This window comes from Callospermophilus lateralis, chromosome 3 (genome assembly GCF_048772815.1).
Source record: "Callospermophilus lateralis isolate mCalLat2 chromosome 3, mCalLat2.hap1, whole genome shotgun sequence".
NCBI lineage: Eukaryota > Metazoa > Chordata > Mammalia > Rodentia > Sciuridae > Callospermophilus > Callospermophilus lateralis.
Window position 1 is genome coordinate 97,014,645 of NC_135307.1, and position 18,623 is coordinate 97,033,267.

Here is an 18,623-nt window from a genome sequence, read left to right on the forward strand (position 1 = left end):
TCTTGGAAATAAAATAAGGTCAAATCACTTTGCTAGCAACATAAATATTTTGGAATTGTTAGTGTGATATTTCTGGTGAGATTTAAACATTTTTAGTAAAACTTTGATATCATCACTCAGGAAGTTATATTTCTTCTCCTCCTTTCTCCAGAAAACTTGGATGAAACAATTGCTCTTCAGACCAAGAACAAGCTAGAAAAAAATGCTACTGACAATAAAAGCAAGTTTTTTCCAGGTAGGATATACTTAACTATTTTTTTAGCTTTTAGAAGAATAATCCTTTTGCATGATAAATAATTTAGTACATATCAGCACAGAATTACAGATTTCAAAAAGTTTTAAAATCTTAAATATAACCATAGAATTAAGTAAATATAACCTTGGGTATTTCGTGGCACCGCATGGCACAAAAATCTGATCTCAAAAAGCACTGGAAAGTACTGTAGGTCTTTACCAAAGATTCTCTGAGGTGGCTGGTGAAGAAGGAAAGATGGTTACATCACAAACTGAGCAATCCTTTCTAAAAGTCTCGTTTAGGTATCTTTTTTATCTTCCCAAATCACCACTTCTCCAGAATACTGTCCCTGGTCATCTACCCCCCGCCTCCCCCCCCACACTGTCCTTCTCTCCCAGATCTTCTCTCTCCTCTGGGAAGGTCTGGGCCTCTATGTAGTATGACTTCCTTCCTTCTCAGTTACTTAGTTCTATATCCTCCACCTACAACCCTCGTCAGCCCAGGAAACAGACACCATGGAGCTGAGCTGTGCTAAGAAGACTCCTTTCAAGGGGGGTGGATGGAGCAAAATGAGAAAGGACTGACAATTGCAAATTATTATACTTTAATATTGCCCCAATAGCAGAAATGACGTACATATTCTTTTTTTTTTTAAGAGAGAGAGAGAGAATTTTTAATATTTTTTATTGTTGTTTTCGGCAGACTAACATCTTTGTTTTGCATGTGGTGCTGAGGATCGAACCTGGGCCGCGTGCATGCTAGGCGAGCGCGCTACCGCTTGAGCCACATCCCCAGCCCAACGTACATATTCTTGATAGTATATTGTATGGCCCCTTAAGATGAATTTTTTTCAATTTTGAAAGGAGGACTTTTGGTTGTTGTTTTGTTTGTAGCAGTGCTGGGGATTGAATCTGGGGCCTCATGCTTGCCATACAAGTAGTCTACCACAGAGCTACATCCCCAGCCCTCAAGCAGTTGTTTTGTTTTGTTTTGGGATTTGAACTCAGGGCCCCATGTCAAGCAATTTTTAATAAACTTTCTTAGAGACCAAAGCAAGGAACAAAATTATACCACAAATATGAAAAAAATATACATTTTTATATAATGCAGTGCACAAGGGAATATTTCACACAATACAATAACCAATTTCTTCTTTCCTATTTTTTCCTATAATAAAAATATTGGGTTAAAATAAGTTTGTTAGACAGCTTGAGTTTCCTTCTAGCTGTTTAAAAATTAATTAACTTATTTATTCTAATTTGTTATACATTTCAATTCATAGTACACAAATGGAGCACAATTTTTCATGTCTCTGGTTGTACACAAAGTAGACTCACACCATTCATGTCTTCATACATGTACTTAGGGGAATGATGTCCATCTTATTCCACTGTCTTTCCTATCCCCATACTCCCTCTCTTACCCCTCCCTCCCCTTTGTCCTATCCAAAGTTTCTCCATTCCTCCCATACTCCACCCCTATCCCCATTATAGATTAGCATCTACTTATCAGAGAAAACATTCAGCCTTTTGTTTTTTGGGATTGGCTTATTCTACTTTGCATAATATTCTCCAACTCTATCCATATACCTGCAAATACCATGATTTTATTCTTTTAGTGCTGAGTAATATTCCATTGTGTAAATATACCATAGTTTCTTTATCCATTCATCTATCGAAGGACATCTGGGTTGCTTCCACAATTTAGCTATTGTGAATTGAGCTGCTATGAATATTGATGTGGCTGTGTCACTGAAGTATGCTGTTTTTAAGTCCTTTGGGTATAGACTGAGGAGTGGGATAGCTGGGTCAAATGGTGGTTCCATTCCAAGTTTTCTAAGGAATCTCCATACTGCTTTCCAGATTGGTTGCACCAATTTGCAATCCCACCAGCAATGTATGAGTACGCCTTTTTTTCCCACATCCTTGCCAACATTTTTTGTTGCCTGTATTCTTGATAACTGCTATTCTGACTGGTGTGAGATGAAATCTTAGAGTAGTTTTGATTGCAAATGCTAGTGACAATTGTTTTCCAGTAGTTACCTACAGGTTATAAGTTTCAGCTCAACACAGGATTGCTAGAAGGAATACAGCTACTTAATATAGTGAGAAGTGAGCAAATGTTACTCCATTTTGACAGCAAGATTCCAAATCTTTTCTTTACATTAGAATAGCCAGGGATAATGGAGCATGAAGAAAGGGTAAAAAGAGAGTTCTGCTTTATCCCCAAATCCTTGAGATTGGATAACTATAGTTATTCTCACTTGGAATCAAGACCATCAAATTCACTTTGGGACTTGGCATACTGCACTTGATCATCAACACTGATTAAAGTTTACTTTAATCAAATAAGGCTGAGAGTGTGGCTCAGTGATAGAGCATCTACCTAGCACGCATAAGGCCCTGGATTCCATTCCAGCACTGGGGGTAGGGGGAGGACAAATAACTGGGCTGAGCTTAGTGGCACACAAATCCCAGCTACTTAGAGGTTGAAACAGGAGGATTGCTTGAACCTAGGAGTTCAAGGCCAGCTTAGGCAACAGAGTGAGATCCCATCTCTAGAAAATAAAACAATAATAATCTATCCTTTAGTGATATTGCAGCATAAGGGAAAGAATGCTAAACTAGAATCTGGACAGCTGGAAGGGGGGTCCAGCTTTTTGTTAACTCAGTGGGTGATCTTAGGAATATCTCTTCCTTCTCTGGTCCTCAGTTTCTTCTGTGAAGCAAGGTAGAGGGTTGAACTAGATAATCACCAAGATTCTTTTCAGCTCAAAAAAATAATCTAACCTCAAATTGTACCGTTTCAATAAAGTTTATTTTTGCATTAGGAATTAATGCACGCATAGGAAATCATGCTGTAACTACAATGCCCAATCTGATTACAGTGCCATCAGAGAAGAGCCATGAAGAAACAGACAGTACCAAGGAGGAAGCCGCTAAGATGGAAAAGGAATATGGAACTTTGAAGGATTCCACAAAAGATGACAGCTCCAACCCAGGAGGAAAGACAGATGAACCAAAAGGTACAGAATTGACAGCTCTAGGTCAGCAATGAAATTGGGAAGCAAATTTCCTTAATTATTTAACAAGTGATTGCAACACAACAAACACCTTTAGGGACCTGGTAAAAACCACAAATCCAGCACATCGAATTTTCTTAAATAGCTTAAATATGTCTGTGCAATGTAAAATTTACTTCTTCCCAGGATTTCAGAAGCTTTTCCAGGTACCCAAAGAAAAAGATTCTTTGAGTATATAGGTTCTAAGTTGTCAGTCCCCTGATTTGATTTCAGGTCAGAAAAGAATATGGACCTCGTTGTATAGTACAATGGTCCAATTGCCTCCAAAACCCATATTTTTTATTACTAAGATTGAACCTGGGATACTTTACCACTAAGCTACATCCCCAGCCATTTTTGTTTAGAGACAGGGTTTCACTAAGTTATTGAAGGTCTCACTCAGTTGCTAAGACTGGCCTTGAACTTGCAATCCTCCTGCCTCAGCCTCCCAAGTTGCTGAGATTACAGGCATGCACCACCATGCCCAGCTGGATCCCCTGTGTTACAAAGTTATGTTGTTGCTTCATAGAAAATTTACATCCTTGTATCTCAGATACTCTTTTTCTGAAATCTTGTGTCTTTACCAGAAGCTGTGAACATGTGGTTTGAAACCTACCTTATCTTTTGGTCATTATGATACAGTAAACTCTTTGGTATAACTGGAACCCTACTTATGTCTTACCAATTTCTCATTAATAGGTTCATGTAAAGATTTTTTTCCCTGGGAGCTAACATAGCTAGGTTAGTGCTCTCTCTTGAGGCAGGGAGCTTGGCACTTAGATAATTTATCATCTGAAACCACATCATTGGGCTCTTTTTTCACTGGTTATTTTGTATAACCATCATTGTCAATGAATGAATGAACTTTGCTTATTCCTTGCTGTGATTTGATGTGAGACTACAAGGACTGGTCATGCTCATGATATAGCTCTTAATTTTGGAGGGATTACTTGGTCCACTTGTAAGTTCCCCACCCAGTCTCTCCTGCTTACACAAATAGACACACATTCACATTCACACCTGATAATAGACCCATACTTAACAATGCCTAAATATGATCTAGAAAAAGAAACTAGCTATGTATTTAATACCTTGTAATTCAATAATAGCAAAAATGTACAAACTAATTCCCTTTTTTTTAAATAACTACCTCATTCATTAACACTTTATATTGCATTTTCCATTCCTGTAAGTTGTTGTGGTTGATGATAATGATGATGATGTGGAGATAGGTTAACTTGGGCAGTGGGATTCCCCTTCATTTCTCCTTTGTCTGCTTAGCATATCCTCTCTGCTTTCTGACAACAGGGTATTATGGGCCCACTTCACACTTTCCTTTCACAAGACTTGAAACCAATTCCTGTTCAAGGAGTTCTAGTTCCTTCTTGTATAAAAATGTAGTTAGAGACTTGAACCTGGGTTTTTATGGCTTCAAATATGTTGTGATAGGGCTGGGAATATAGCACAGTTGGTTGAGTGCTTAACTCGCATCCCAAGGCCCTGAGTTCAATCCCTAGCACCATTTTAAAAAAAACAAACAAACAAATAAAAATGAATGAATATGTTGTGATAGTGGCCAAAGTTGCTGCTGCTGCTTCTATTTCAGCTATTGGGGCCTTTTTAGAGACAGGCTGAAAATTTTTTTCTTCTTAATGTACAAGTTCATGTAGTTTTCCTAGCTCGTGAAGCTTTATATTACTGTAATCTAACATGGATTTCATGAACCGTCACAATTTTCTTTTACATTGACAGGTGACGTATCCACTCCAACTGTTTGGTAGTAGCCTGTGTGGAGAAAGGATATGAGTTTGCATGGGCTCAGTTAGAAAGACTTTGGGGATGATTAATTCATAATGTTTGTCATGGGCAAGGGAAAGCAGAACTGGTAATAGCTGTGCCATATTTGAGGACCCTGTATGTCCACTCTGGATGAGTGATAGCTTTTTATAAATTGTGTTGAAATATATATAAAATTTACTACCTTAACTACTTTTAAATCTACAGCATAGTGACAGTAAGTATATTTACATTATTGTGCTACCATGAACACAAATCATCTCCAGAACACTTTTTACCTCTCATTTCTCCTCCCCCAGCCCCTCACAACCATGATTCTACTTTCTTTCTGTATAAATTTGATTACTCTAGGTATCTCACATAAGTGGAATCATACGGTATACATCCTTTCTGTGACTGGCTTATTGAAATTAACATAATATCATCAAGATTCATTCATGTTGTAGCATATCAGAACTTCCTTTCTTTTTAAGACTAAATAATACTCCGATGTATTGGATGTATATGCTGTATTTTATTTATCCATTCATTTGTCTATGGACCTTTGGGTTGTTTTTACCTTTTGAACAATGCTGCTATGACATTGGTATACCAATATTTCCTTGAGGCCCTACTATCAGTTCTTTGGGATATATATCCAGAAGTGGAATTGTTGGATCAGATGGCAGTTCTACTTTTAATCTTTTGAGAAATCATCATACTGTTTACCATAATTGCCGTACCATTTTAAATTCTCACCAGCATGCGCAGGGGTTCCAATTTCTCCACATCCTTACCAATACTTGCTATTTTCTGGTGTTTTTTCCCCTGCTCCACTTTAGGTTTTTATACTAATGGATGTGAGGCAGAGGATAAGTGGTGAACTCTTGAAAGATAGCTAACCAGGAAAAGGGTGGCTCATGGCCTGAGAGAGAACCAGCATACAGCATGACAGCTCTCCCCCAGCGGATAGTCAGCAGGCCTCAGTTACCCCCTCTGAGAGCAAGCCATGCACAATGATTGTATTTCACTAGAACACAGCAGAACATAGGTTAGGTCCTTCATCTTGCTGAGGCGACATGTTCAGTGCTTAAGACAATACCTTATATTACTATGCAAAGATTCCTAGGAATAGATGCTGATAGATCTCTTTGCTTTTTTTTTTTTTTTTTTTAAGAAAACATATAAAAAGGGAATATACCAGAGATGATTCTTGGTAGCCCACTATTGCCCATACAGGATATAGGCCATGTTAGTCAGCTTTCTTGTACTCTAACAAAATACCTAAGTTAATCAACTTATAAAGAGAGAGGATTTATTTTGGCTCATAGTCCATTATCTGTTGGCCCCATGACTACACTGATGGTGAGGCAGCGCATCTGGTTTGGAACACATAGTCGAGCAAAGCTGCATGCATTATGGCCAGGAAGCAAAAGAGAATGAGGAAGGGGCTGGGGTCCCACAGTCCCCTCAGCACATGTCCCCAGTGATCTAGACAACTCCTACTAGGCCCCGCCTCTGTAAATTTCTATAATCTCCCAATAGTGGCACCCTGGGAAACAAGTGTTTATCACATAGACCTTTGAGGTACATTCAAGACCAAACCATATCAGTGTTTTTAGAAATTAATAGTAAGGAAATATTTCCCATTTTTGTTATGATTTCCATTAGAGAGAAATGGGGAGCAAGGAGGGTAAGCTCTATCATCTAGGGTTATTCTTTGTAATGGCTCTCCTGAAACATTAGGAAGAATATAGATACTTAAGGTTAAAATTAGCCTTCCATCCTATTATTTAGAATTAGGATTTATTCATACTACCCTGACCCCATTATTCCAATACAGTTTAGAAAACACAAAACTGAGCTTTATCTCAGCTTATGCTCAACATTTTTGGGGGAAATATAATTAATCCCCCAAAGGACATACTAAGTTTCTTTTTTTAAAAAAAATCTTTGTACTTAGAGTTGATTATTTGTGCTTTTTTCCAAGGGCTATTTTACTTCTCTGTCACAAAACCCAGAGAGACAACACCCATTATCTCTAGGCAGAAAAATAAAAGCATGCATAGGGTGAAGACAACATTGTCTAGGTTTCCTGAGACATTTATCTGCAATAAATAAGCACTTATTCCATCTGCATGCCTGGCACTGTGTACAGGAAGCAGCTAGAGAGGGACCATAAGAACTAATGCACCAGGCACAATGGCATATGCCTGTAATCCCAGTGATTTGTGAGGCTGCGGCAAGAGGATCACAAGTTCAAGGCTAGCCTCAGAAACTTAGCAAGACCCTATCTCCAAATGAAAAAAATAAAAAGGGCTGAAGATATGGCTCAGTGGTAAGGCACTTGTGGGTTCAATCCCAAATACCAAAATAAACAAAAAACAAAACAAAAACCCAATGCCTATCTTTGAAGACTTTAAAAAGTTTGAAACAACCAAGGAATAGTTCTTACCCCATGTGTAGGAAAGTACAACATAGGCCATGTGAGCACACGCAGATCCCACTTACTGATGAGCCAGGCATGTGAAGAAGAGGCTTCCTTTAGAAAGGAAAGTTGGAGGGCATTACAGAATAGAATAAAGGATGAGATAATGACCCAGCTAAAACCGCTTAAGAAAATAATTGTTAGCAGAACACACTGGCAACAATATCTGTAGGGAGTTTGTTTTGGACTTGGGATGTGAGATGTTAGCCCATGTAACTGCAATCGATATTTATTAATCATGCCAAGTCTTGGACAGAGTCCCGTGAGCAATATAACTAGGAATTACAACAATACCCCCCTACATTTATGCCACACTTCAATCTACAGAACATGTCTACATGCATCTCAGTTGAAGTTTCATGTTAAAAAACAATTAATTACCAATGATGAAAAATGACACACTCACCTTTGAATATAATTTTAGTTAGTTAGACTAGATTCTTGCTTTCTACAGTGACTCACATTAGGGTTTTTTGTTTTTTTCCCAGGGATTGAACCCAGGGGCGGTCAACCACTGCACATCCCCAGCCCTTTTTTTTTTTTTTTTTTTATGTTGAGACAGGGTCTCCCTAAGTTGCTGAGGCTGGCTTTAAACTTGCAATCCTCCTGCTTCAGCCTCCTGAACCACTGGGCCATAGTGCCCGGCAAAGATTTTTTTTAATGTTGATTTCTAAATCTTACAAGTATTTGAATGATTCAATAATTATTTCTAAACTTAGAGCTATGCCAATAAAGTACAATGTATTCTAATTCCAACCACATTTATGAATTTGCTTAATTTTTCAAGTAAATTACCCTCTGGAGACTAAAGAAGTTTAGAACTTTATTCCATTATCTAAATGTGGCTCTTTGTGCCAGTTGGATGCTTACTCACTGACTTCTCACGTATGAGTCACTGAAAATCTTTTTAAAAAATCATCCAAGGGATGAAATAAACTTTATAAAACCCATAAATTCATTGCAGGGCTATCATTTGTCAAGTTTATGGCTAGATAATAAAATTAATTGGAGAAGGTGATCACTAAGATAACTTTCTCCTAAATATCCTATCATCCCCATCTTTTTTACATTAAGCCAGAAAAGTTAGCCTATTTAATTAATAAATTGATAATAAATTGACTAACTCATGTGAATGCTCTTGTGTTTTAAGCAACATAAGAGACAATTCATGCCTCCATTCAAGTTCCAAGGCATTCTGCTACAAATGTCCAAAGACAGACTACTCTTCTCCCCTGACACCAGGGGAGCTGGGAGCTCAGCACAGGCCTGAGAGTGGTCTCTCAAAGACAGCAAGGGAAAAGTTCTTCCCATATGCAGAAACCATGAATAGCCTTTTTCAAATCCACCCGTAATTAACAAATCAGTAAAGCAGTGCCCAGAAAATGAAGTGACTTGCTCAAGATCTCATAGCCAGAGAGTGATGGAGCTGGGCCTTGAATCCTTGTCCCCACTCCCAGTCCAGTGCTCTTCAGTATTCCTCACTGCATCTTACGGGCATGTAAAATGTCATCACTATGGAGAAGTTCCTGAATTGAGTGACTTTGTGGCCCTTGTGGCATCAAAATTACCAATATTAGTTGTTTTGCTATATATAGTAATTATAAATATAACTATAATAATATAATCTTGCCATAATTTTAAACATCATATCAAACTTAATTTTTTAAAATACTCTTTTAGAAGATCTAATATCTTTAGTACATACTACATTCAATAGGCAAACCCTGTTGATTTCTATACCCCACCCCACCCCCGCTAGCCCCCAGGGTTAGGAAGTGGTCAGGGCAGCCTATCAGAGTCAGGACAAACTCATGCATAAAAAGGGATATTTCTCTTGCAGTGTTGAAAACCAGGACAGACAGAAAAGCAGGGCTGCATCTTGACTCTGGCCCTCATCCCATCTGCTTCAGCATATGTTTTAAGGCTTGCTCCATATTAACTCAGTCATGAGCTATTTTTTTCCAAATGAAGCTGAAATAAATTGGGGGGAAAAAATAGCCTGGCTTTCCAAAGTGGACTCTCATGGGCTTTCAGTGCACACTGTGAAAATAAAAGATTTGCTTTACAACTCAGAAAAGAAAATGTAAATAGGAAACAGCTGTTTCTCTTCATGAGCAGAGGAACACCTGATTTCATTGCTGTTATTAGCAGTGTTCCAGTAAACATATGGAGATCCCAGTACAGGTGGCGGTGACTTCCAAACTTTGCCATACACTAGACTTACCTCAGGACTGATTACAAAAAATGCTGATGCTTTTTCCCTACCTTTAGCTAGTTTGATTTAATTGATATGAGGAATAACCTGGATGTTAGGAATTTTAAAAGTGATTTTAATATGCAGCAGTTTGAGAACCACTGCCTTTTTGGCTAATTTGAAAACAACAAGAACTAAATCCTCCTTGTCCAAACTGTGGATTTGACCTAGCTCCACTGATTAGAGGCTCAAGATTCAGTCTGGCTCAAAACAAGTCTCTAGTGCTTACTGAGATGTGTCCCCTTGGGCATGTTACTTAACTTTCCTGAACTTAGTTTCTTCATGAACAAAATAGGAATAATACTTTTTACATAGAGTTCTGTGCTGTCTAGCACATTTGTGTTTCAGTTGTTTCTGATACACTTATTTAGATGAAAAAATCCATTAGATTTCAAGTCTTTCAAATAAACAATTCATTTTCTCTGGGGCAGAGAAGGAGGAAGAAAAGAAAAAAAGGAGACAGAAAAAGAGATCTATATTATTTATACTTTTTAAAAAATATTATTGTGGGCTGGGGCTATAGCTCAGTGACAGAGTGCTTGCCACAGCACCCCATAAAAATTAAAAACAAACAAAATTAAAGGCATTTAGTCCATTTACAACTACAAAAAGACAATTTAAAAAAATATTATTGTTTCCCTAATTTATATTCCATGATCACTGAGCAATCTTCTAATTTGTTTTCTATGTCCTTTATCCACATATTTGATAAATATTTATTGAGAATCTGATATGTATCAGGTTTTATTCTAGGAATAAAGTACATCAGAAATTGAGATATTTCTTAGACAAAAAGACTTTTATTTTTTTGTACTAGGGAGAGAACCCAGCGACACTTTACCACTAAACTACATCCCCAACCCTTTCTTTTTTAAACTTTTTATTTTGAGACAGAGTCTTGCTAACCTGCTTAGGACCTTGCTGATTTGCTAAGACTGACCTCAAACTCACAATCCTCCTGCCTCAGCCTCTCAAATTGCTGGGATTACAGATGTGCTCCACTGAGACCCACTCAACAATAAGAAAACAAATTATATGAAATGGTAGAAGGCGATAAGTCCTATGGATAAAAATAAAGCAAAAAAAAGAAGAATGAGAGGAATAGGGTGTTCTATTTTAAATTAAAAACATTGTCCTAATCCTATGTCATAACTCAGAAGGTATTAGTTTCTTAATAGATTGCACACTAGCTTTCTTTAAGCTGTAGTAAACTCATTCTCTGTTGTGGGTTGATGATATCAATATAGTGAATAAAATTTCTTGTATTCATTCATACTTCTTTTTAAAAACTCAACACCAGGGTTGGGTTGTGGCTCAATGGTAGAGCGCTCGCCTATCACATGAGAGACCCTGGATTTGATCCTCAGCACCACATAAAAATAAAATAAAAATATTGTGTCCAACTACAACTAAAAAAAAAAAAAAAACCTCAACACCATTTTATAGATAATTGGTTCCTGAGCAAAAGGCCACCTAACAAAATAATAGTGAAACCTTTATAACAAAGGGTCTTACGTTGGGTGCCCCCAAAACAGAGAGATACTGAGAGAAGAACCTGAGGTAGTGTAGTTGAATTGGAAGGGGCTCCCAGGAGGCACCACCAGGAGCTGGGGAAGTTACATGAGACAGGGAAGGAAAAGAAGTCGGTGTAGTGTGTTAATAAGCAGGACTCAACCTGGGCCATAGGGGTTTAATCACACTGAGGATCCCCGGGAGACTGCCTGAGGTACAGGAAGCTTAGGAATGATGTACCAATCAGTTTATGAATACAAGAATGAATACAAAAAATTTTATTCACTATATTGATATCATCAATATAGTTTACCATCAGTTGAGGGCTGCTCTATTAACATATCTGAAAAGAGGGAGGCACCAGGCAGGGATTGTCTGCCATACTATGCTTGAACCTCATAATATTTTTTTACCTTCTTAAATTCAAAATTATAGTGCAGTATTTAAAAAGAGACTAAGTTGTGGTTTTCCCTTTTTCAAGTAAGCTTTCCACATCATTATATGTTATTGTACTTTAGATTGTGGGAAGAATGTTTAAAATTATTTAAAGAACAAGATTATTTTCAGGCAAACTCAAAAGTTTCAGAAACCCTAATTACCTAATGTGCTATCATTATCTCTTTATTAAAGCAAGTCCTATGTAGAAGACTAAATTTGATTTAAACTTTTTACAAATAATAAATTTGCATTCTATATTACATGAAGATTTTTGAACCACAATGCAAAGAAAAGACTACAGACTCCAATATTAAGCCAAAGTAAAGCTTAAATTGTATACACAAGAGTTGGCCAGAAGCTGCCTCACCCAAAATGAGGGCCCGAGGACAACACCCCAGCTCTCCAGGAAAAAGGTTTTATAGCACAAGAGGGTGTGCTGGAACTTACAGCTAACAGGGTCTGGCAAGCATAATACAAAGGCAGATAGCAGGTTAATGATCTGCATGACTTAACATCTCAAGGTAGGGAATACATTGAGATTCCAACATCAGAATTTATGAGGGGCTGCTAAGGTTTTAGGGAGGGTTGTTATCTGGTCAAGAAGAGCTAGGCATGGGTGAGTTTAGAGCATGGGCAGGAATTTCTAACAAGATTAGCCCTCAGAGTATGGTCAGGCCAAATAGAAATCTTAGTAAAACAGAAATGAACTTTCCATAACTTTGTGATGAGATGGCTCCTAATCTTAGATAGAATTGAGTTCATCAAAATCTCTTTTCTTATTCAAAATCCTTATTTAACTGAATATTTTGTAGTAGAAATCACTGTTAATATTATCAAATCCAGTGGATCTTCTCTGTCATGAGTAATAATGACAATCTCTACATCGATTGTACTGAGTGTTAGAACATTCGCCTGGGGGACATGGTTCTTCATATGCTCTGATATTCTTTTTTTTTTTTTAATATTTATTTTTTTTAGTTCTTGGTGGACACAACATCTTTGTTTGTATGTGGTGCTGAGGATCGAACCCGGGCCACACGCATGCCAGGCGAGCGCGCTACCGCTTGAGCCACATCCCCAGCCCCTCTGATATTCTTGAAAACAAAGTCCTGAATCTAATGTTGTTTCCAACGAATGAAACCATTTGTTTCCCCCAACAAGCAGGGGCTGAAAATTGTAGATCACTTCAAAAAAAAAAAAATCCATTTATCCCTTTTTGCATAGAAGTTCCTCTTGAGTGGTAAGGCAAGAGTGACCCTACAACCAGAGAAAAAAGATGCTCAGGAAGTCCTTCAGGTAAATGCAGTGTTGGAAATGGGAACACTGGCAAATTTTAAAATAATAATGTTATTGTTCACGGACTCTAGTCAGAAATACCCAAATTCAAAACTGGCTTTACTACTTACAAATCATGTGAACCTTTGTATATTTCTTTAATTTTTCTGTGCCTCAGTTTTTTCATCGTGAAACAGGGATGATAAGAGGATTTCCTCAAAAGGTTGTTGTAAGGAGTAAATGAGAATGAATTTTGGAGCACAAAGCACAGCCCCTTAAGCACATAGTACAGATAGTCAAACAAGAGGTCTGTGCAGTAGACTAAAGACAAGAGGGGTCAAAGCAACCTCAGAATGGGGGATCACTGCTCCATGCCTGGACAGCCATTGTTTCTGCAGAGGCCCTGAATTTTGTTGTTGTTTTTGTACTGGGGATTGAACCCAGGGGCACACTCCCGCCGAGCTACATCCCCAGCTCTTTTTATTTTTTGTTTTGAGACAGGGACTTGCTAAGCTGCTTAGGTCTCTCTCAGTTGCTCGGCTAGCCTTGAACTTGAGACTTTTCTGCTTCAACCTCCTGAATAGCTGGTATGAAAGGCATGCACCACCATGACTTGTTTTTTTGTTTGTTTGTTTGGTTGGTTTTGTTTTCTGGTGTTTCTTTTAGATGAGAGAGAAGGGAGAGAGAGAGAAAGACGGAGGGGTTAGGGGGCAGGAGGCAGGCAGACTACCTGGTCTCTCTGCATAAACTTTGAGCATTAGGGATCCACCTAATTCAGGGAATGGTTGATTTCTTCAGTATAGAACAAGGCTAAGTTTGTGTCCATATCTGAAGATGAAGCCTTATCTTTCAGATAATGCAGGAGATATCAGAAACTAAGATCAGAGTCCAAATTCCTGCTCTGTTGTTTCCTGGCCTTAGCCAAGTTACTGAGCCTCTCTGAGTTTCAGATTCATCATCTCTAAGTTGGTAATATTCACTTACAGATGATAATGCAAAGGAATCATAGAGTAGATGCTCAGTGATGCCTGGAAGCCCAATAGGGATATATATATATCCAGGGGAGTTTTATTAGAATCAGTTCTAAAGTCTACCATTGGAATATTTTGGGGAGGGGGTATCAGGGCCCCTTGAACTCAGGGGAACTTGGCCATTGAGCCACATCCCCAGCCCTATTTTGTATTTTCTTTAGAGACAGGGTCTCAAGGAGTTGCTTAGCACCTTGCTTTTGCTGAGGCTGGCTTTGAACTCATGATCCTCTTGCCTCAGCCTCCCAAACCACTGGGATTAAAGGTGTATGTCACCGTGCCCTGCCTACCGTTGGAATCTTAAAGTGAATCCCTGGTCATCCCTTTTTTCTAAGGGGGTATATATATATATTTTGGGAGGTGCTGGACATTGAACCCAAGGGCACTTAACCACTGAGCCATATCTCCAATCCTTTTTATTCTGCCTCAGCCTCCCAAATATCTGGGGTTACAGGTGTGTACCACCATACCCAGCCTCTTTCTCTTGAGTTTTTATAGCTTCCTGCCCAGGATTGGGCAGAAGACTTGTAGAGATTTACACAAAGCCACACATTTAAATTTTTAACTGAGGTGATAGAGTCTTCAAGCATTTGCCACTCTTATTCACTCCTTGAGAATGACCTCAGTTTGAAAAATCTGTCCCTAACCAGAAGTGACCAATCTAACAGTAGTAGGGACCCATCTAACTAGAAAACAAAATCAAAACTCCTCTCTGCCTGGATATCAATCTGTACTTATTTGTGTGTGGGCATAATGCTTACCCACTTGGTCTGTCTCCTAAACTCTTGTCCCACTTGATCTGCTTGACACACACATCTATACAAACATGCACACTGCCTAGCTAGGGACATCACCTTTCAATTGCTCCATAAGTCCAATATTTATGGTTTTGAACATTAGTATGGTCTTTTAAAAAAAGAAACAGTGATGGTTTATGACTATTTGATATGATTCTTTTATCTTTTGCAGGGAAAACAGAAGCTTATTTGGAAGCCATTAGAAAAAATATTGAATGGTTGAAGAAACACGACAAAAAAGGAAATAAAGAAGGTAGGAATTCAGTGTGGTTGTACATTGCAAACTTCACCCATTTGCCAACGGCTCTTGTTACATAATGATTCCTGTAATCAAATTAGTCTAAAGAATCAGTCCAAAAAGACGGCAACTGTCTCTGAGATGACAAGAGGAACAGAACCTCACTTATCTTATTATTCAAGGCATCTTCTTCTTTTTTACATTTGATTTTGAAAAATGTCAAGTGAAAAAAGAGTGATAATATAATGTATCCCCACATGTCCATCACCTATCTTCAATAAGGATGAATATTTTGCCAGTCTTGTTTCACCTCCCACCTCATACACAGCTTGCTTTCTTTTCTGAGCACATACTGGGTGCTTCATGCAGTCACTAAAGCAGCCCCTCACTTACATAAAACAAAACACACTCTGTTCTGAGTGCCAGAGATTCAAAGGATGATCAGATGCAGCCCTCAAGCCCTCAGACAACAAGGAGCTCACGATGTCAGTGTGGCTATGGTGAACCCAGTCAGGACTGTGGTAGATGGATGCTGGAGCACCAAAGGGGTGAGATGGTGGGGTGGGTCATCCCACCATGATAGAGCCAGCTGGGAGAAAAGACAGCAGGAAAGGCCGTGATGCAAAGGTAAGGAAGAATCCACTGAATGAGGAGAAACGGAGTGAGAAGGAACCCAGGGGCTAAGACATAAAGGGGTGAAACATAGGGATCTGTTTTGGGGATCAAAGCCATTTTTCCCCCCAGGACACTGGGTGTCTGTGGGGAGGAGTAGCAGCCAGACTGGGAAGATGCTTGTACACTCTGCGAAGGAGCACAGCTTTAGCCAGGGGCGCCAAATTGGGTTAAAAAAAGAAATCCATCTGGTAACAGTGTGGTTGCAATTGAAAAAATAAGACCCCAGAAGGCAGGAAAAAGATAAGGAGGCCAGGATCTGGAGCAGAAGTGATGGGTCTTTAAACCAAGGCAAAGCAAGGCAGAGGAAATAAAGAAATGAACAACTTGAGAGCTGTCTGGTTGCATTCCAGGTATCAGGCAAGAGCACCTGCACAATGTTCCTCCAATGAGATGAGTGATGCTTCTCAAGCTTTATAGTGCATTCAGGTCACATGGGGAGCTTCTGAATACAGTCTGAATATGTTCTGAGGAAAGCATCAATAGGTGGTTTCATCGTTGTGCTAACATCATACAGTGTATTTTCATAAACCTAAATGATGTAGGTTAATCATTCCACATGGCCTTTGATGCATTCAAGAAACACAGTAATCACTGGGTACAGTGGCACACATCTGTAATCCAGGTGACTTGGGAGGCTGAGGTGGGAGGATCTCAACTTGAAGTCATTCTCAGGAACGTAACAAGACCCTCAAAGCTTAGTGAGAAAGATCCTGTCTCCAAAAAAAAAAAAAAAAAAAAAAAAAGGAATGGAGATGTAGTTTAGTGGCAAAGCACCCCTGGGTTCACTCCCCACAACCAAAAAAAAAGACATGGTAAACAGGAGATATATGAAGCTACTTCAGCATACCACATCATACCATTTTACAGGAATTTTTTTTATAAGTAGAGGAGTACACTCTGGATTAATGGAAAAAGTATAGTATTATAAATCCATAAGTTAGTCACTTGTTATCAGGTATTATATACTGTATATGAGTATGAGTGTTATACTTTATACAACTAGTAGTAAGTTAGTATGCACCAGCAGTATCACAAACATGTAATACCTTTCACTATGAGGTGACAAGGACTGTGATGTTACTAAGTGATAGGAATTTTTCAGCTCCATTATAAATTTTTGTCATTAACAAAAACATCATTCAGCTTGTCCTTAATAAAAACTTCAGGGCTGGGGTTGTGGCTCAGCAGTAGAGTGCTCACCTAGCACATGCCAGGCCCTGGGTTCAATCCTCAGCACCACATAAAAATAAATAAATAAAATAAAGGTGTAGTGTCCAACTACAACTAAAAAACAAAACAAAACAAAACAAAAAAAAACTGAGAGCACAGTAGAAGGTGTGTTTTCAGTACCTCTTTTGCTTGTGATTATCTAAATTGAGTGAGAAGGAAACAAGTTACATATTATTTTGTTCACAATGGTATGATTTCCCAAGTTGTCAATTAAATTAAAATTCACATGAAGTGGTGGCCCACGCCTATAATCTCAGCGGCTCAGCCAGCTGAGGCAGGAGGATCATGTGTTCAAAGCCAGCCTCAGTAACTTAGTGAGGCCCTGAGCAACTCAGTGAGATCTTGCCTATAAATAAAATACAAAAAAAAAAAAAAGAACAACTGGAGATCAGTATAAATTATAAATTAAAGGTACATTAATTTGGAGCATTTATGTCATTGTTTTCACTGGGTCAACATATGCCTCAGATTCCTGACCATAACTAACATCATCCTGCAAGTAATCGCCCTGTTCCAGAAACGATCCATCCAGTAAAGCATGGAGATCTGATTCTTGTCCAAGGAAGGCCTTGTGAGCGAACTTCAGAGTGAGGGTATGAGAGTGTTGGGTTTTATGTTTTCTTTTGTCTCCTGAAGGGAGGATAATATGCTGTCTTAAAGACAGAGAAAGCTCTCACATGTCATTGTGGCTTGACTTGTGGCTACCTCTCAAGGCCTATGGAGACCTAGGTGCTGCCGCCGTGCAGTGGCTGACGCTGTGTGAACCAGAGGACTTACTATTAGTTCTGATCTTTCTTAACCTCTCCTGGTGCCCTCTGTTTAGCAGGGACCTGGGCAACCTGAAACCCCTTTCCAAACTCAAGAAATGGAAGCCCATGTGGTGTGATGGAATGATGATAAAATCTTACACAGACTTACAAAAAAGAAAAAGTGTGCTTTAAAAAAGCAAACCACAAGCCAGTTGTGGTGGTGCATGCCTATAATCCCAGCAACTCAGGAGGCTGAGGCAAGAGGATTGCAAGTTCAAACCCAGCCTTAGCAGTTTAGTGAGGCCCTAAGCAACTCCATGAGACTGTCTCTAATAAAAAATATAAAAAAGAGCTGGAGATGTGGCTTGGTGGTTAAGCGCCCTTGGGTTCAATCCCTGGTACCTAAAAAAAATAAAAAATAAAAAAATAAGCAAACCATAGCCCTTATCTCTTTTGATCCTTACAAGCTTAATTAAAACCTCTTTTAAAGTTAACAAGGTGGCGATTAGCTTATGTATTCCAAAAGTCAGCCAGGGAAGAGTTGGGATTGGATTCTAGGAGCCTGCGCCATGCTAGTTTTTCTGTTGCACACAATCAAACCATACCATAAAGATACAATTTTTCCTTCTCATAAGAAAGCAAAAGCCAGGCATGATGGCACATTCCTGTAGTTTCAGCTGCTGATGGAGCTGAAGTAAGAGGATCACTTGAGCTCACGAGTTCAAGACCAACCTAGGCAACATAGTGAGACCTTCATCTCAAAAAATACCAAAAAAGCCTGGTACAGTGGTGCATACCCATAATCCCATCTGTATGGAAGCTGAGGCAGGAAGATTACAAATTCAAGAACAGCTTATACAATTTAAC

At 38.8% G+C, this 18,623-nt stretch overlaps 1 protein-coding gene across 3 annotated transcripts in view; it reads left to right on the forward strand.

Moving 5' to 3' along the window:
- Scg3 (secretogranin III) overlaps positions 1–18,623 on the forward strand; it is a 42,293-nt gene that overhangs the window by 20,743 nt on the left and 2,927 nt on the right. For 2 of the 3 annotated variants that reach the window (XM_076848574.2, XM_076848576.2), the window contains 3 exons: positions 152–235; positions 3,123–3,260; positions 15,037–15,117. In XM_076848574.2, the coding sequence (XP_076704689.1) occupies positions 152–235; positions 3,123–3,260; positions 15,037–15,117 (303 nt within the window). The remainder of the gene's footprint in view (positions 1–151; positions 236–3,122; positions 3,261–15,036; positions 15,118–18,623) is intronic. The other variant, XM_076848575.2, reaches the window with a different exon arrangement.